Source organism: Saccostrea echinata, unplaced genomic scaffold, assembly GCF_033153115.1.
Source record: "Saccostrea echinata isolate AGI-Se365-2 ecotype Australia unplaced genomic scaffold, CSIRO_AGI_Sech_v1 ptg000003l, whole genome shotgun sequence".
NCBI classification, from domain to species: domain Eukaryota; kingdom Metazoa; phylum Mollusca; class Bivalvia; order Ostreida; family Ostreidae; genus Saccostrea; species Saccostrea echinata.
In genome coordinates this window covers 3117114-3137447 of record NW_026889752.1, presented here as the reverse complement: position 1 = coordinate 3137447, position 20334 = coordinate 3117114, and the positions used below count along the sequence as shown (strand labels likewise).

The window sequence follows — 20334 nt, the reverse complement described above, 5'->3', positions numbered from 1 at the left end:
TTAGTCGCCATTCACCGTCACCTTTAAATGGCAATACATCCATAAATCCGGTTTATCAATTGACTGGCTTTCGGATGATCATCGTGATTGTCTTTAGCGGTTTGTAACTTCCGGTGTACCAGTTGTACCACCCGAGGTCGCTGAAATCGTCTTTTGTAAACTTAACCTGTAAACAATTTTTGTTCCACCATGGATTGCCGCAGTAGGACGCACAGTTTGTTGATGACACGTCATTGTCGCGATCTTTTGTTGAAAACTTCATATTGTTGTGGTAGCTAAAGGCATCAACTGTTTCAATTGTAATTTTAGAACATTTTTAAAGAAATGCGTGTATATAATCTGCTCAAATAGTTTTAAGGGATTATTTGTGTACCGTTTTCTAATTTTTGATGTGTTATCATAAAATAATGTTTCTGTTTAAGACAAAAAATATCAGAGAGAACAATCAAGATACTTGTAGGCGTAAAACTAACCGTAGGCAAAAGTCCTATTAAAGAAAAATTAAAAAGTTCTCCAACTCTAGATATTTGTCAAACATTTTATTCAAAATTATAGTAGGTTTATCAAAAGGAAATCTTATGTGAAAATCTAGGTAACGCCATTCCAAGTTTCTTCCCTGTTGAACGTCCAGCCATGTTTCAGAATCTTTCCTACCTATTCACAAATAAACAGTCATAAGCCAAAAATATAATGACAAAAACAACAACGCCTTTATAGTCATTAAAAAGAACTTTCAATAATTTTTTTTTCTTTCTCATAGAAAGGTCTATTAGAAAAGGCAAGTTATCAAATGCTTTATATGTATCTATAGATATATATGAAGCAAAAATGACGAAATTTAATTGTCTTGAACCAAAAAAAATCAATTTTAGGACTACAGATGTACCGGTATATTTTTATCTGACGTGGTGTTTCAAAATCCAAAGAGCACGCTGACACTAAACATGGAAAAAACTTTGAACGGCCTTAAGTCAAAACCCCAAAGAAATGATGATACAGATTTCCTATCACCTCAATTCCTTCTCCTTATATTGACTTTTTAACATGATTATTCATCGTATCTCCATCGACATACGGTTCTTAAGGAAAGATAGCAAAGGAGTATATAAATTCATTCTTGTATTGTATTTATAAAGAACACACAAATGTAACTGTTTCATACTTTAGAAATTCTTTAAATTTTCCGCCTTGTACATGCTTGTTTTATGTTTAACGTCTTTCTGGTGATTTTTTAAAACTCATATGGAGAAGCCACCACTTGCCGTTGGAAGGCTGCAAATTCAGACCTCTACTCGGCGCTCAAGGCCATTTCTTTTTCGTGCCAGCATCTACTGCGACCCGGAACCTCGGTTTAAACGACTCATTCGAAGGACCTGGCCTTATATTTAGCAACGTTCACAATGTTGTGCAGTCGCCCGCGTGGCGCAGTGGTTAGACTGTCTGCTCTAGAGTCGCGGATCCTTACGTCGCGGATTCGAATCCACTGCGGGACGTCGAGACCGGTCCTTCGGATGAGACCGCACAAACCGATGTCCCGTGTGGCAGTAGGTATTGGCACGTAAAAGATCCCTCTCTACTCAATGGCCCTGATTGCCGAGTATTTGTATAAATTTGCAGCCCTCCGCCGGCAAGTGGTGGCGTCTCCATATGAGAGAAATATTCTCGAGAGGGACGTTAAACAACAATCAAACAAACAAACGCAATGCTGTGCGATTTTGTTGTGTAAAATAAGAAAATTCCACAGAATTTATTATTCCGTCTTCCAATTCTTGGTCCTCCAAATGAGTGAAAGATTTTCGAATGTGATATTGTACAAAATTCAATCAATAAATGATAAGAGTTATGTAGAATAATTCTTTTACTATAACTTACATCCAGCAGTGCCCGAATATCCTGATAATGTCAGTTTGTATCCAACAGAAGCACTGCCTACCAGAAAAGAACTGTACTGAGCGTAACCAACGTAGCTAAGCACATCCTCCATCTCAATTCTAAGCCTGCTCCATCCAGACGATGTAAAATGGTTGATAATGTTTAATCCTGATAAAAATAGAGTATCATTATTATTGATATGGGATATCAGATATGGGATGGGGTTGGTAGATGAACTAGGGGTTACAGAAAATTTAGTGTTTAGATGACTACAAGCTCCAGGGTTTAGCTCACTGAACATGTATTTAAATGTGTTTTTTTTCTTGGGGGAGGGGGGGGGTACTATTCTAAGTACATATCCATATATCTACCAAAATGTCTTTATGCTTCAACATGAACATTATCATCACCTTCTATCGATTCCTTTTAGGCTCATGTAAATCTTGTTTCAAGTCGAATATGAATGAAACACTAGAATTGCACTATTACGTAGTTAATTTTGTATCATCAGGTCTCATTGACCCTTTCATATATTTAAGAATAAGTTTTATTTAAGAATATTTCCATCATTTACAACATATAAATAAATTACATATATAAACAGAAATACACACTTCGAATTTTTGGTCTGTAGCAAGTGTCCTTAAAATCTGAATAAGCTTAACATTGCAATGCATTGATTTCAATGACGTATAGCTTTACCTATCCAGTGATCCTCTTCTTTGTTTCCAAATCCATTTTCATAACTTGACCATACATTGTTAAAGGGAACATCACCAATAGTTCTTCTGAAGATTACCTGTATTTATAATATATCATTTCATTTATCATTCTGTGTGAAACTCACAAATTAAAAGGAAAAAAATATAATATTGTAGACGAATTGAGCAAAACTTGAGTATTAAATCCAAAATCATTTTCTAGCATAAGTAACTGTATTTTAGCTTTATAATGAAATATTCAAAATGTATCATTTTTCATGTGTACCATCCAATTATATCCGTCCTTCATTTCACAATATACAGTGGTTGGATTTCCATTTACATTTACTTCATACACACCACTTTCACTGGTTAAATTTCCAACGCAATTACAATCTGAACATCCTATATTGAGAAGATACATGTAGCTTATTATTAGTTATTTTCATCTTGGTATACATATGCAAAAATATGCAAATAATTGAACAGGTATATATAGTGGGGCCTCGTTAACCTGACGCCAATAATAATGAAACTTAAACTCTAAACGTGATTATATTACTTTTATATCTACCAGTTATACAAGATTTGTTTCTGTAATCCGGATGCTCTATTTATCCGAACGATTTCCTTTGTGTACAACTTTAAAGAGGCTTGACCGTAAAGCCAGGTTCCGCCCATTTTTATTTTTCTTCCAATCGTCGCAGTATGATTAAAAAACCGTTGTTTGACGTCAAACAAAAAATCCTATCGTGAACAACGTCTATGTCATCGTCTTGTGTCCTTCATAGCTCATGATGATATTTTACACATAGGTTATGTCTTTTATATAATAAAAAGATTGAGATATGTCTGAAATAATACTCGTGTTAAGAGATGTAGATTGACAGCAGACTGACAAATGTTAATTATTATGTGCTTGATTAAAATAAAGTTTTAAAGTACAAAAATTTCATTGTTGATTTATTATCTAATACACTAACGGATTACAATCTAAAATTTGTATACGAAATGGAAAATAATTTATTTTTACCCGACGTATCAACAATGTCTGGTTTCCGGACCATCATGGTTATCTTCCCCAGTTGCTTATAGCTTCCCGTGAACCAATGATACCATCCAAGCTCATTGACATTGTCTCTCGTGAAGATCATTCTGGCGCAGTCTTTATGCCACCAAGGTTCGCCGTGAACAGATGCACAATTTTTATTTGGAGAAACATCATTGTCCTTGTCTTTTGTGGAAAATTTCATATTGTTGTGGTAGCTGAAGGCATCATCTGCATTTTATAAGTAAAGTAAGGTTAAATGCATTTTAACCTTTTTAATGATTTGATGTCAAATTTCAAGCCTTTCGATGTATATTTCACGGAATGCGTTAAACTACGAAATAGAAACTAATAAAACGTACATCCAGATGTTCCGCCATACCCCGCTACGGAAAGCTTGTATTTTGTTGATGTGTCACCAACAAGGAAATTACTATATTGTGCGTAACCACTGTAGCCATCGATATCATCCATTTCAACCCTCATGACTCCTAAGCCGGTATTTGTAAAATAGCTTAGATTATTTAAACCTAAAGAGAAAAGAGAAAACAAAACAATGCCCAATTACAACTTAATTCATTAAAACGCAAAATACAGTTAATCAAATGTTTCAGTATGTTATGAAAAAAGAAAAAAATTACTATATATTCACTTTTCCTATTCTAGTATTGTGAGATTTTTTTTTTATAGTTTTTAAGCAATAACCTATCCAAAAGTCCCCATTGATGTATCCAAACCCATTTTCATAGTTTGTCCATACTCGGTCAAAAACCACATTTCCTACAGTTCGTCTGAATATAACCTTTTAAATATCAAAATAGAACAAAAAAATAAATATAGAGTGAAAAAAAGACAGGTAAACTTTTAAATGAAATTAAGAAAGAAATTAACATTAAGGTGAACAATTCTTGAAATTCTGACGTAATTGTCAATGAATGAAATTGAAGCAAAGAAAAGATAGGATTATATACGACTATATTATTCGAACATTAAAAAGGTTAATTATAGTATATAGAAAAAAACTACATGTTTTATTTTAAAATAAGCTGAAATACAAAAGTTGTGTATATTTTTCAAAATGTCTCGTAGAAATTTATTACCATCCAATTATATCCGTGAATCATTTTACAATAGACTTTGACCGAGTTTCCATTAACATTTATTTCGTACACACCGCTGCTGATATTTGTTTTCCCAATGCATTCACAATCTGAACATTCTAAAAGAAACATATATATTAAGTTGAATAAGACACTTGTAAACCTATAGGATTTAGAACGGACATTTTATGTGAACATTATAAACTTAGAATATATTCAAATCATATTCATTTTAGTTATTAATAGTGGGCTTACATGTATTAATTAGTGACAGCAAAATAAAATAAAGGTTTTTTTAAACCAGGATTGACATTAATGGTGTACAAACAGTGACTTTATAATTAAAAAAAAGAGACTTCAATTTCATGAAATATAATTATCTTGTTTAAAAAATTGAATTTTGATGTTGGTACAATGAACGATAATTTTGTAAATTCTTTTGTAATGGAACTGATCGGAATAGATATATCCCATAAAGATAGATCCCCTCGATTCTCAGTAATAAAATGTGAACGGAAATGTAAAGTTACTACAGTAAATCAGTAAAAATCGTTTAGTACGAACACGGATATGGCGAAGTTTTTCTGGGTCCCCTGCAAAATTCTTTACAATTCTTTGTTAAATTTTGTGGCAATACGAACTATGATATAAGGAATAAACGGATAGAGCGAATTGTTTTGAGTCCCATAGAGGTTAAATATAATGTAATTTACATCTTTTATAACGAATTTTCAAAGATCTAAAAATTTGATATATCGAACTGACATTATTTTTGTTTAGTATTTGTATATTAAATTCAATTCCTAATAAAACCTTAGTTATCCAAGTTATGTTATGTAATAATTGCTTCCCTGACATATTTTGTAGTAATTCTTGATGGAGAACGTGCATATTTTCTTGAAGGAGAACGTGTGTATTACGTGACTGGTAGTAGTTCTTGAAGGAGAACGTGTATATTGCGAATTCGCTTTGTATACCTATACGAATTCGTTATACGGATATAACGAATTACTGATATACGAAGTAAATTCACAGGTCCCCAGGACATCGCTTTAACTGAATTTTACTGTATTTAGATTCTTGACCAAGAGTAGAACTTTAAAGTAGGTAAGTTAATGAGCTTAAAAGAACTTCTGTGGTACAGAGATGGGAACTTGGCCGATAAATAATGCAATACAATCATGGGTATATACCTTGATTTGAGGGTGGTGCCATGTTGGGGTTCACAGGTCAACAAACAAAAATATGTACAAGCAGCAAGGCGATGGTAAGGCAACCAATAAGGTGTATTTTTATATCAGGGATAATGAATACCCTCTGAGCATAAAATACTCTGTTTGCTGGAAAAGCACACTTCCTTTTTGTCTTTTATCTTTCGGACTTTTCTTTTACTACTTTTAAGTTCTAGTTCTCGGCTCTTCTTGAGTATTTTGGATTAATCTTAAAAACTTTAGTTATTATAAACTGTAAGTGAGTTGGTCTATTTTGATGACATTCCAGGAATTATAATCAAAAATGTATACGATCACGGTGAATTAATAACATTTTGAATAAGATAAGAAAAAAAAATCATTGGCTTACACACTGCAATAACTGTGAAGTTTCCCAACCAAGAATAATCTCAGTCTTTTGAATACACAGTTTATATTTACATTCATCCTGAATCATTCACATGCAAAACAGAAACTAAAAAATCAACTGCACCAATTCACAAATATTATCATTATTTTTACCTTGTAAAGGCGTAGTGCTTCTGACAGTTTGACCAGTAGATGGATATGATAACACCTCGTCAGTCTTATCATATGATGTTGTTTCTTTCTCGGTTGACACCGTGAAATATGCGCTTGTTGATGTATTACCATTTGAGCTTGGATTTTCCTTTGTTGTCGTCCCGAAGTTTGTCGCCGTTTCTCTGTTGGTTGAAGTCAGAGGTTCTGTAGTCTCTGGACCTTCGTCTGTTGAGCTTATCACCTCTATTGATGTTGACTGATGTTCTGTAGTCATTACAACTTCTGTTGATAAGTGGGTACTTTCGCTGACGATCAAAGTGTACGATTCTGGGGCAGTGCTCTTTAAAACATGCATGGTCATGTTACGAGCCCTCTAAAATACACCAAAAGCAGCCGATGACCATGATGTGATGCTTTAAACCCAGTACTTGTTATTAGAAAAAGCGAAAGTGTAAAAAAAAAAAGTATTTTTAATGAAAGGATTTGCAAACACTGCATGTTTGCACTAAATGGACAAAAGATATAAAAGTTTTTTCATTATTTATACAGTGTTGCAGTTTAATGGGTAATTTTTTTTTTTTTTTTTTTTTTTACAAACTTGATCTTTTTTTTAATTCAAGTGTCTCATCTGCCTTTGCAACTCTTAAATTAAAAAAAGATTTGTTCTATAAACGTTAAAAATTCAAATTGTATTTGAGACTATTTTTCTGCATCAAAGTGAAATCCTTTTATGAAGGTAGACATTTGTAATAATACTCATCAATGGTTATATGTTGTGCGAGATGTTTTTTAGAATAGAAAACCATTTCACCTTACAAAGACATTTTTTGATTTATATATATATTTGATGTCCCAACAATGCTCGTTATCTGAGTCAACTGTTAGAGTTCCTTTTTAAAAATTGATGCGTCGTTCTTACCTTGAAATATTTGACATTTGTTGTACCTTTTCCTGAAGCATCAAACTCATTTCCAATGAGAGAACAGACAGAAAAATTGGAGTTTGTTCGAAAACCACTACATTCTGCACTTTTTGTGCACTCTGAAGAGCAGTATAATGTTAGTCGAACTCTGTTACAAATTGTTTCTTTTATAATTAAGGGGACACTAATTACCTCATTACCAACAAAAAAGTAATTTTCTTCCACAACAGAAATGGCATCACTGACATACAGTTGCATGAAAAAAAGCAAAGATATTGCCAAAGATAGTCTCTCAGAGTGTTTCATAGTTCTGGCTTTAAGGTAGTAGAAATTTTTATTTTTATATAAAATTCTGCTCAAAGATGATCATAAATTAGACTAATAGTAGATCAATATATTTTGCTCATTATCTTTTAAGATCAGAAAAAGATGTATCCAGTAATTGAAAGCAAATATTTGGAATCTTGTGTGTATATACAATTAGTGTAAAATATCCTCAAAATTCTTAAGATATTTTTGAAACAGTTGTGACTCTACGTAACTATGTTTGATTTAAAGTGATTGTGCATCGATTTTTTTTTTCCATCGGGATTTTTTAATCTTTAGGAACTGTGAATTTAAAAGCCCTTTTTTTTAAATTTGGCAATGTTAACAGATAGGAAAAAGAATTGAATCAGTAGCTTACTCTGTAACTTGTTCCATTAAATAGTAAAATTAATAAAGAAAAATGCATATTACAATCATGTACAATATTACGAAGTAGAGTTTATTTTAGTTGATTTAGTCTATCATGAAATAGATGCTTTGAGTTAGGATTTCCTCTGTTTTCCTTGAGTGCCTCACTGGCTACCAACAATGTAATTTCTCTACAGATATATTGCTATTTTGGATAGTTGTAATAGTTAATTCAAGATTTTTCTTTGATATTGTGTTGAGGAAAGTTATGGTGTACAGATGGAAATACATTGTGTATTCTAAATTACTGAATTCATAGAGAATTTAAAAAAAGGCCACTGGTGTCAAGGAAAAACTACCACTGGCGTCAAGGTCAAATACACTCGGTTATATGAATGTTTCAATCCTGAGACCATATCAATCGTTTCTTTGAATTATCGATCTGTAGTTTACATACAGTTCAGGATTCTGTTTTTTATGATAACAATTGCAATGTTGGAAGTGACCATTTCGCCGCTATATTTCAGTGCAAATAGTCAAACCCTCAAAAGAGTGTAAAACTGTTACCTCCCGGAAACTTCGTGGCATCGTGGCTCCCAGAAAGCTAACCCGGCGTTCGCTATTACGTAACAGAGCTGTCAATCAGGATTACGCGTTGACCAATTAGCGTGTTGATCAATCAGCATATATGCCGGTTGACATTAAGCTGTATATCAAAGAACTGTAGACGTAGAGCAATGCGTGTTTATGTACAATTTAGATTTATTTTTATTTATGTACTTAAGGACCCTCTCTACACTGCACCCTATTTTCAGGGTCCTTTTGTGTAATTAGACTGACCCACCATTTGACATATAAGTAGAATAAATTGTAATCTGAACTGTATCACATAATTTAAAATAAATCCAAGTATTCTAAACATTATATTAGACCAAGATAGAGTGTTTGAAAACTTTATTTGCATGTATTTTATCCATTTGAGTAAGCGAAGGCAATTTTTCTTTTCTATTACTTCATTGTCTTTGAAGATTTTTCCTGAATAAAAAAGGCACGCTCCCTATATTAAAAATGAGTTAGTTAATTTCAAAATATCCTCCTTTATGTTTTATAATTTTCTCAAAGTCCAAAAAACATTTTTCATTAGTGTATAGAGGGTCCTTAATATTTATAAATCATAATTCTCTAGATAGCTTTAAATATTCCGATGACTAAATAATTAAATCATACTTTGCGTATTTTTTCCCATCTAATATTATTTTTAAATATCTATATGTCTATTTGAAATTTCGTAATTATGTCCTAGTTGATTGTTATATATTTTTACATTTATTTTCATGTTTAAGCATTTTAGAGTAATTTTTTTTCTAATATTTACCGCAATATAAATTTTATGATAATAATAATAGATTTGAGCTATGGTTTTTGATGCTATTTATATTTGTATCAAACCATACAAATCTTAAATCCCATTAAATGATATAGCTAAAAACTTTCCGTGTATTCACATTTCAAATGCTTTAAAATTACCATAAAATATACTCAATGTTTGAATTTCTCGTTGTCTTATATTTTTCTTAACGCGTCTATTAATAACGTATCTGCAGCCTCATTGTGGCACTTTAGTAACTTTAGCGCGAGTTTCTCCGTGTATATTTCCATGCGTGAGTATACACGAAAATGCATTTGGCATTCAAGTCAATTTCATAGTTGATAGGGTAGAAAAACACCAAAAAAGAAATTTTGAAACATGTTCTGGCAAAATTAAACTATATTCAACATTCTGTGAAAAATCTACAGAAAAGTAAATTGTAAATATGATTTTATTCTTCTCTGTTTGATATATAATTACATGTAATATTTGTTAATAGCTCAGTTTTTTCCTAATTTCAGACAAATCATCCAATTAAAATGAAATGTAAATATTTCAAAAATTCATGCATTCAACAAGATGAAGTTTCTTAAATACTGAAACAAATAATCAATAGAAACCGTCGAATTCTGCTTTTGTCTTGAATTACAATATAGATTTTTTTTTTTACGGTTATATTGTTTAACTCGTATACTAAGGTTATTCATATATAAATCTAACAGACAACACAAAACACTCTTTGTAAGATTTACCTGTACATTAATCAGATTGAAATTAATAGAAGATCCACTTTGCATATGATACAATCTGAATTTTTCAGAGATTCAAACTTTTTTTCGTTCTTGACACAGTAAAACTCATTTATTAAGAACTCACCTTTAAGGAAATCTCGACGATAAGGCACTTTTTTCACGATTCCCAAGAAGACTTTTCATTGTTTATTACATTTTCAACAGTGAAATAGTGTGATTTATTTCTGGAATGAAAATGATATTCTCCTACAGTATGAAAGGATATCAAAATATGTATATATATATAAAAAAAAAAAAAAAAAAAAAAAAAAATCATGGCCTGTCGTACGATAGAGATAGTAACTAAACCGTCCTGATAGACACTTAAACTGTCAATTTCTTCCCAAATGTGTTGCTAAAATTCCCGTTACAGTGTTTTCAATCTCACAACTGCTAGGCTATATGACTTCTCAACTGCTCAACTATGACGTCACAGCCCATGACATGGTTTTAAGAAAAGACATAGGCAAAGGGAAAATCAAAGAAAATGTAATAAACAGAGAAATCACTGTTTTGTATGTAATTTTATTTATTTATTTTTTTTTTAATTTCTTTATTTTATTTATTTTATTTTATTTCTTTCACTCGTGAGACAGGTTTTTTTTAAAAAATATTTTCACTTATGCTTCGCACTCGTGAAAATATCAAAAAAGCATGTCCCACTCGTGAAATAAATTTCATATCCAAGTACAAAACATTGAATTCCCTCTATTTCTTGCACGGATATAAAGAATCTCGTTTAAGGAGGCAAATTTTGAGGTCCCAATGACTTCCTTATATTTCCCTTTTACTGTAGTATTGAAATAAACCGAAATTAAAAATCACAGCAGCAATTTGGTTCTACTTTCTATTATGAGAGATATTCTTGTTAATTTGCAATTTAAATATTTTAAAATTTCAAAATAATTTCAAAAATATATGAACTTTTAATATGTTGCTTTAAGAAAATATTGGTTATTAGACGTTAATAAAACATAACGATTTGCAAATCAATGTAACTGGGGCTAGGAATATGCAAAAATATGAAAGTATTGTTATCCCTATTTTTGTACTCATGTATTGTACATAATTGTTTTATGCATTGAAAATAAGAAGTAGAGTTTTGTAATTGATGTTTAAGCATCACACCTCTTTTAAGCCTCGCTTGAGAACGGACATCTGATGATTCCAATTAGTTTTGTTTCTTCTAAAATGGTAATTATAGTTTAAATCTATAGGCGATGCTACTCATTAAACTTTTTGTTTTACCATCCTTGCATGGAAATTCACATCTGATTTTTTTTTTTTTTTTTTTTTTTTTTTTTTTTGAGAATTATTTCTAATTCAATGGTAAATTCATGTAAATCTACTCGAAAATTTTATTAAGACATATTTGGGGGTAATTTCTTGATTGATATATTAAATATATATAAGGGAAATTAAATGTTTTGAAGTTGGATATCGGATTAATTTCACGAGTGGGAGAGGATTTTTTTATATATTTTCACAAGTGCAAAGTACGAGTGAAATATCAAAAAAATCCTGTCTCACAATCTTTTGACATCAATAAACATTACCAACAATCTATGAACAAAATTTCGGATAACAGAAAGAAAAAAAAGAAAAACAAAGCAATAATAATAATAATAATATGTCGTAAAATGTCACTCCATTTATAAAATTGAAATTAAACCATATTGAATTTATGAGCGAATTTTTGTCCGTTATGCAAATATAGTGCCTCTACATCTACAAGTACACTAGAAAAAATTGCGAACGCAATACTTGTCATTCTAGCTCCTTTCTTAATTGAATATTTGCCTAATCGGCACTAGTATAATTTATCTTACAATGTATATGTCATCTTTCCCAATACAGTGGATTTGACAAATGTCTTGGTGTCATTAAAGGGGCTGGACACAGATTTGTGGGATTTATATCTCTCAGTTGATGCTCTACGTATGAACAATTTCTAAAACGAGGTAAGTTATTGACAAATAAGTTGATGAAACAAGAATATCAGCAATTTCGTTTAAAGTCATCATCAAGTTCTATGGTCGGTACAATGATCTTGTCAGCAAAAACAATTTATCATTAAGTCAAATGCTGACTGAATTTTTTCATACTAATTGATAGGCATTATTTACACACTGAATTGTCGACGGATTTTTCCGTTATTTCTCGATCATGACAAGGAGCACACGGCGGGTGTGACCGGTCGGCAGGGGATGCTCACTCCTCCATGGCACCTGATCCCACCTCTGAAGTCTTAGAGGTCCGTGTTTGCTCTGCTCCTGTTTTGTAATATTTAATGGATTTTTGAGCTCGAGTACTGTTCGTTATCTCCACATATATCGTTTTAATGAATTTTAAAAAATGCTATAACAGATTAAATTAGTTTCATCAAATTCGAGAATTTGCTTTAAAGAATTAATTTCATTTTATCGTCCTCATTAATGTTCTAATGAATTAAATTTGTCAAAACGATTTCAACATTTAGTGCCCACCTAAAAATATAAACGAAATCGATATATATATCGAATTTGTCTTAATTCGTATTCAAGAATTCAAATAAAAGAATTTAATTCTTTATTACAAATTTTGGAATTCATTTAAACAAATTTGATCTGCATAAATCAGGGGAGGTTGACGATAGAAAAGTTGAAGTAATCACATTTATCATTAAATTTAGTTTTAAAAGTAGGCCTATACTCACACTACGTCACTAACGAATAGTAAAACCGGAACCATGCTTCCGAGATTTGACTTCATAACTATATGTAGATTGCTTTGACATTTACTCGGCGTTTTAAATATCCTGTAAAGACAGTTGGACAGAAAAGTAAGTTAAAAGGAAAGGATGGAAGTAACGTTCGGTTGACAGAGACAAGATGTGGCAATAAAGATAATAACACAAACAACATTTTTATGGATAGGAATGTGACGATATCGACAACTAGTACTCTACATGTATCAAAAACAATGCAAGACACAGGTCTAGACTATTGTAGGCGGGCAAATGGAAGTTAATATTGATATCTCACAAGAAAAGGAATAAGCTACGATTTAACAGTGACAAATTTAATAAATTTCATTATTTCAAACATTAAAATATTTACTTTATATAATTATCACGTTAGACGCTTAATCTCCCTCCACTTCCGGTCCCGAAAACCCATCGGATTAAATCACTATGCAAAAATATCTTTAGAATACTACTAGATGAAAATGTTTTATTCACTTGCGGCATACTAACTTTCTGTATCCGAATGATCCATTTGCCAGAATCCGTCAATGGTCAGATTCATTGTCTTTAATTTTACTGTTTAGTGGTTTGTTTTTTTAATCATTTGTTTTTTTATATTTAAAACAAGATATATTTTCGAAAACAGCGAGTATTGGGGGGGGGGGTATAATTATTGTTTGAAATATGTACAACTTTAGTAAATAAACACAAACTACAAATGTAAAGTAAAATGCAGCAAAATATTATTTTTGGGAGAACAAATTTATGGGGGTCCTTTTAGTGGAGAGCTTATACCCATGAAACAAACAAACAAATAAACCCATGAAAAGTAATGTGTCAACATACCAAAATTTTATTAGGTAATCCATTTTCAAAGATGTCATGTTGTAAAAAGCAGTTTCTCGAAGATTGAGTCTATAAAACTGTTAAAAAAATGGCCCATATTGACCTGTGCAGCATATTTATTCGTATAACATTTTGATACGTTAGCCTAACAAAGTGCACTTAATTATAATAATTCACACAAAACATTGATTATACGAGGGTTGTCCCAAAAAGTTGTACATAATTTCCATAACTTTGTAAACATTGAACCAATACTAAGCAAATTCTGCATAGCAATAATCTATTCAATGTTCCTTAAAAAGTGAATTTTTAAACAAATATCTTACATGGTAATTATATTATGACTATTTATAAGAAGGCCGATATGGTCTGTCGGTGCACGAACAAATTCTGGAATAAATTACATATGTAACTATTTCAAATGCATTTGTTTCTCTGATAAGAACATAAAATTCAAATTTATATCAGTTAAACCAAAAACAAAATCTTAGTAATATGTCAGATTTTCATATAAATGGCGTCAGAAACAGAAGATTGGCATTGTAATTTTCAAAGTTTTGTTGGAATTGAGTTTGTTGCAAATGACGTCGTCAAACGCGTTCACGGCGCATGGGGATGTACTTGATTTGCTTTGAATGTTGTTTTTCCTCTCTAGAGACGGAAAACGATAAGGAAGCGACATTACACACTAGAATGTTAGTAGATTGATTGATTGATTGTAATATGTTGTTTTACGTCCCGTTCAAGAATTTTTTTTCACTCATATATAGACGTCACCATGTATGCCGGTGAAAGGCTACAAATTTAGTCCTTTACTCTGCACTCGGGACCATTGAAAAGTGATGGTTCTTTTTCGTGCCAACGCCTACCGTGACACGGGGCCTCGGTTTTTTAGGTCTCATCCGAAGTACCCGCAACTTTCACTTTAATGTACCGAGCGCTTGGCGAAGGAACTGCTGTTAACTTAGGTCAGTCGCGGTCGTGATTCGAACACCCAACCTTCCAATCACGGATCGAGCGCTCTACCGACTTAGCTACCGTGACGGCAGAATGTTAGTAGAGAAATTGTTTATAAAATGGCAAAGAGATTCAAGGACAGTTTTCACCTCCGCAGCGAAAATAGTTAGGCCTATAAGAAGTAGAGTTCTGTTTGTTAAATTCAGATGGTGATGAACGTTATGGGTCACGATCGACGTCAAACTTTGTGTATCTTCTGCTCCTTACAATGTAATGCGAGTTTTCGAGGACTGAAATTTGAATCAGATAAAAATTTATGGACAGTGGTGAATGATCCCTCAGTCAAGAATGATGTGCAGTTTGAAAAAAAATTAAGATGCTTAAGAGACATGTGTTAAGCACAGGGGCAGTCCTTAAAAAATGAAGATGACGTTATAGGAGACGTAAATTATGCTTGTTTTCTTGAGCCGATGTACACTTATATGTTTTCTTTATTGCAGTCTTTCTTTATTTAATGTGTTATTACCAGAAAACTTGAAATTCATGATGATTAAATGTTGCTTTTTACCATGACAAGAAAAGAAATTTGATTTAGCGAAGAGAAACTAAATTGTTGTCTAAGACTTTTTGGGACAACCTTCGTATATGGTTATAACATGTTTCTATTCTATTTTTGTATTATAGTTTGACTGCCTAGGTTCTAATTCTTATTTATTGACAACTTTGAGGATCGACGTGTACATTTTCACAAGTTTCAATATTTTGCGTTTCGGAGTATACACTGCTGAGAGGCAATACCTGATAAATAAGCATGTTGGCATACAATTTTTCTTATGTATGTCCATTTCTGGGATGCATATGTATTTTTCTTAAAAAACGTGTTCTTCAAGCCTATTTAATGCCTAGTATAGAACTACCTTAATTTGCTAACAATGTAAAAGTAAAACATCCAAATATAAAACAGATGTGTCAGGCTATGTGGTGTCTTTTATGTCAAGTTCGGTGGGATACATCGAATCAATGTAGGAATGAATATGATCATTCTTAATTGAAAATAAAGTATGCAAATGATTTATGCATTTTTTCTTTTTTCATTTTTGGCAAACATGGCCTTGAAAAACTTAACAAATGATGCCACCGGTATTTCTTTGATACAAATTTATACCGTTGGGTCACGCTTTTTTCAATACTACAAGAGAACCTTAACTTTTAAGAGTGAAATCGTTGGTGAATCAGTCACAATGTGAAAGGGATGAAATACATAATGAAACGTGTATATAATGTCAAAAAATGCTATAAAACATGAATTTATAATTTTCGCAAAGGAATAAAATATCCGCAGTAGGGTGATTATTCCCCCTTTGTTTTCCAATTTCTTGAAAACGTTTGCATTTCTCGGTAAACCTTGCTATTGTTTTTTGATATTCTAACTTGCTGATTAAAGCCAATCCAAAAATCACACTTAACAGGAATTCACTCTTTAAAGCAGTACATACAATGATCAAACACATTTTACCGTTAAAATTTCGTTTCTGATTTCCGTTGTCACTGGTTTTGAGAGATGGACATTTAAGGAGAATGCCATCCGAAACACTTTTCAAATCTTCCAGTGTTTTATAGTATTCCTAAAATATTTTGAAAATCTTTTCCTGAATTTTTTAGAACTATTTTAAAAATAGAATAGTTATAGTTTGAATCATTTTTTTATCAAATAACAACACTTCCTACTTTCGCAGATTGTACGCAGTTTGTTAGTTAAGTACCGTTTTCCTTGTATACTTCCTGTAGATTGCTAATGTTCAAAATGAGTACTTTTGAAATAAAAGGAAATCCTATTGTAGATGTTTATAATCAAAGAATTTCAAAACTAACGATACCTCTGGAACACTGACTTTCCATTAACTACTATTGATTGATATTGAAAAATGGAAAGGCATTCGCCAGAGAAAGAGCTGGTAAGACTAGGAATAAAACCCCATTTTTTCTACACTTAGTGTTATTCATATGAGAAAATATACAAGTCTTTAATCGGTGAATTTTAGTTCACTAGGCCTACAAACTTCTTACCGGAACTGAATTCCTTTTGTTTTAATGTTTTGTACCACACAATACAAAGTAGACGGTGGAATATTGGGTGTTTCAGCTTTCTTTCCTCAATTCCTGAATTCCTTTTGTTTTAATGTTTTGTACCACACAATACAAAGTAGACGATGGAATATTGGGTGTTTCAGCTTTCTTTCCTCAATAGCAGTAATTTTGAACATCAGCAGAAAACAGGAAATATTTAAAATAAATGAGAGGCTATTTATCCATGAAAACTGCATGTAGAAGGTACGGAGTATCGTCATTTAATAAAATAGTAGCATTAAATTATACTTTATGCTATTAATCCAACATGTTGGATAATTCTATTATTAAAAAAATCTCAATAATTTCATAAAATCAATTAACTTCCTTGTGTACCAAGATTGCTGGATACGGAGTGTGCTCTCATTACTGCTATCAACATATAACATTTCAATTTCCTGCTGAATATATCGACTTCAAAATGTACCTACTTCAAACTCTTTCCTTCATCAATGAAACTCTGAGAGCGTCAAATCAAAAAACTAGCATAAGGATATTATTTATTGCTTGTTATACTTATACAATTTGTTTTCTTCTTTCCATAAAATGGTAATGTGCCTTTCCCCATCGATAGTGAAAAGCTGTGAATCTATAAATAATTAACTGCATTATCTATCATTATAGCTCTACAGAAATGCGGGCAAAAAAAGGAATAATAAGAATAACAAGAATAATAAATAAGAATAATTGCATTATATTTATATTATTCGAAATGTATTCATTGACTGGTGAGAAAGGTGCCAGGAACTAATCCTGTAATGAAACGTTAATAGTTTCCATTTTGTCTACCGCAAAATAAAAAAAAAATATGGCAACTACATGTATTGATTTGCAGTTTAATACAGACGGTGAAGATGCTGAAAACATCGGCAGGGATGTCTTTAACACTTATACATGTGTGAAGAGCAATTATTTAAATGAGGGTCAGTAATAACATTCGGAAGAAATCTTTCGGAAAAGTGCTGTTATAACGTGACGTTTCATAGAAAAGAATTCTCTATTTTTTTTTTTAAATATTATTTCTGATTTTTACATTGATCGAGTCACTTACATGCCGACAAACATGCATCTTCTTGAAAATAGAATTACTGAGTTATGCATGTATATCTTGAAAGTTTGTATTACATATACCGTGGAGTCATCAATAACGGCGTCAATGATCGTGGCCAAGCAAAATTTTATTCGTTCGTGGGGGAGTAATTCACTGGGTAACTCGTTTATACAGAAGATTTATTGCATAAATATTTTAACAATATAATCATCGTTGGTTTGTAAAATTCGTGAGTAAGGATGACCCACGAAATCAACGAACAACTGCTCCTTATAAACAATGATGATTCCACTGTACACATAAATTTATTTTGGTAAGCGTGTTCTACAACTTATTGCAAGGTTTGTTACAATTATAAATTCATTTGTTTTTACATGGATCATGCAAGGATATAATACACAAAAATGAAAATTAAAAATTGTGAAAACAACAAAAGTGTATATACCAATATACATCTTTTAAATAATCTGATAAAAAAAAAGCTTACCACAATGTATGTAATTTGTGTCAGGATGATTAGTTCGCTAGTACAAGATTTTTTAAGTATAGCAAAACACATAAAATTCTTACTTTTTTGTCATTTTTCAGAATTAAAAATAATGTATTACAAATACCTTGTCTTACTATTCACATGTGAACGGTATATGACTATTTGTTTGAATATAATATAATCATGATTACTTTGAGATGATATTTTTAACGATAATTTTTCATAAAAATGAATGAATGATTGATTGTTAGTTTCTAATAGCTGGCCAGAATAAAAACCCTTTATTTGCATTTACAGGTGCAAAAAAAATTGATAAAAGCGTTCCTAAACACTACATCAAAATAACCGTATATAATAGGATTGACGATATGATTTATAATTGATGACCTCCTTAGTAACATAATGAAATTTAAAGTTACTGTATCCATAGAGTACCAATAATGAAATGGATCTTTTGTTGCCAAAAGAATAGTGACAAACGTTGGGAGATATGATAACATATAAAATATTATTATAGTTATAAACATGTAGGTGAAGTTATTTCTAACATTAACGGTTTTTCTCTGTCTTGTACTGATAGATTTGAGTGCAATATTCGTGCAGCTGTCTCTCTTTTTGTTAATATTAACAGAAGTACTTTTTATCTCAAAAGCATTTTCTACACCATCACCCTTGTATACTGCATCCGGTTCCCAAGCAGGTACTTTATCACAGTCTTTTCCAAGGTCTTTCTGGGTATAACAAAGATCTGTACTTTGAGTTTCTTCTTTTCGCATTCCTTTTCTGTCATAATCAATGTCGGTGGAAAACGAAGTTTCCACTGTTTCTCTAGCGGACGCCGAAGTTGAATCTCTGTTTCCACTGCTTTCGGGAAGTTTCGGAGGTTTTCTTTTTTGCTTAGTTCTTTTCTGAAACCTTCTGTAAATCTGAAGCCCTATCGGGACATATAACGCTGCTGTTAGCCCTGCATTTGAAAATATTACACAAATTTCGAAGAAAATGTAGACCATTTTCAAAATGTGTGTTGATCCAGAGAATTCTCTTAGCTCACACATCACCACGGTAACGTTACTTTCCAGACATATAGCATTCTGGGAGCGGTAACCAGCAAAGTAAATTACCGGAAGAGTGTTGATAATTGCAAAAGCTAGACATCCATAAACGGCACACTTCTTTAAAAATATTGTCATTTGTTTTCCTGTTGGACGACAAATTTTTAAATATCTACTGATAGAAATCATTAACAAAATAAATGCGGACCACGACGTTGTCACCCAAGAAAAATAGTGAAGAAGCTGGCACAAAATTTCATATGGAAAGTTAACATAATGAAAATTAATTGTTATCCCAAGCAATGCCAAACAAACACTCGACAATAAATCCGCCACTGCCAGATGGGGTATGAAAAATCGTTCCTCTGTTTGAGGCATCTTGAATTTGTAAAGGTATAGAACCTGACCATTTCCTAATATCCCAAGACAAAGGAACATTCCAATGAGAATGGTATTAAAAAACAACGCATTCTCGAAGTGCAAATTACAAGCTTCAATTGTGAAGTTCATACTGTTATAAACAGTCAGTTTAGTATTTGTGTAAAGACTAACAAAAGTCAGATTTTCTCTTTTTATATATTTATACGAAAGAGGAAGTATAGATGCACTAAAGTGTTACAGGAAGACGTCAAAATAGGAAACAAAACACTCTACTTTATTTTAATTAGAAATCGATCGACTGTTGACTGATGCAAAGCATTAAAAGCAATGGTTTGAATAATTACTGTTTTAAAAATTTACTGAAAACCAGGAGAACAATATTTTGTACAATAAAATGTATTACTTTTTCCGTTTACAATGTGAACGTTTCTCTTCATGCATACTACCTAAATTCTTATTGCTTATGAAAGATGAAAAGAAGTGACATGGAAATT

The 20334-nt window shown here is 31.8% G+C and overlaps 3 protein-coding genes across 3 annotated transcripts; all 3 read right to left on the bottom strand.

The window, feature by feature from the left end:
* Nucleotides 1-55: 55 nt before the first annotated feature.
* On the bottom strand, nt 56-3859 carry LOC133178678 (fibrinogen-like protein 1; the record flags this gene model as incomplete). Its single annotated transcript, XM_061313398.1, has 4 exons — nt 56-288; nt 1873-2040; nt 2575-2657; nt 3612-3859. Coding segments are annotated over 4 exons (732 nt in total), but the record flags the coding sequence as incomplete, so codon positions are not given.
* A 110-nt stretch (nt 3860-3969) lies between these two features.
* On the bottom strand, nt 3970-6815 carry LOC133178677 (fibrinogen-like protein 1). The gene is made up of 4 exons (XM_061313397.1): nt 6674-6815; nt 4722-4831; nt 4327-4423; nt 3970-4151 (listed from the first exon to the last, which is right to left on the bottom strand). Exons 1-4 carry the CDS (start codon nt 6813-6815, stop codon nt 3970-3972), a joined length of 531 nt encoding a protein of 176 aa, XP_061169381.1.
* Nucleotides 6816-18677: 11862 nt separating this feature from the next.
* LOC133178753 (uncharacterized) lies at nt 18678-19970 on the bottom strand. Its single transcript, XM_061313461.1, has one exon. It carries the CDS (start codon nt 19967-19969, stop codon nt 18689-18691), a length of 1281 nt encoding a protein of 426 aa, XP_061169445.1. The 5' UTR covers nt 19970; the 3' UTR covers nt 18678-18688.
* Nucleotides 19971-20334: the final 364 nt, after the last annotated feature.

Bases quoted from the DNA above. Each gene is read 5' to 3' on its own strand.
- LOC133178677 (XM_061313397.1), bottom strand. From the start codon at position 6,815: ATGACCATGCATGTTTTAAAGAGCACTGCCCCAGAATCGTACACTTTG. The intron at 4,424-4,721 runs GTAATAAATTTC...GATATTTAAAAG, and splicing joins TTCACGGATATAATTGGATG to GTTATATTCAGACGAACTGT. The intron at 4,152-4,326 runs GTTATTGCTTAA...TTTTCTCTTTAG, and splicing joins CAATGGGGACTTTTGGATAG to GTTTAAATAATCTAAGCTAT.
- LOC133178753 (XM_061313461.1), bottom strand. From the start codon at position 19,969: ATGAACTTCACAATTGAAGCTTGTAATTTGCACTTCGAGAATGCGTTG.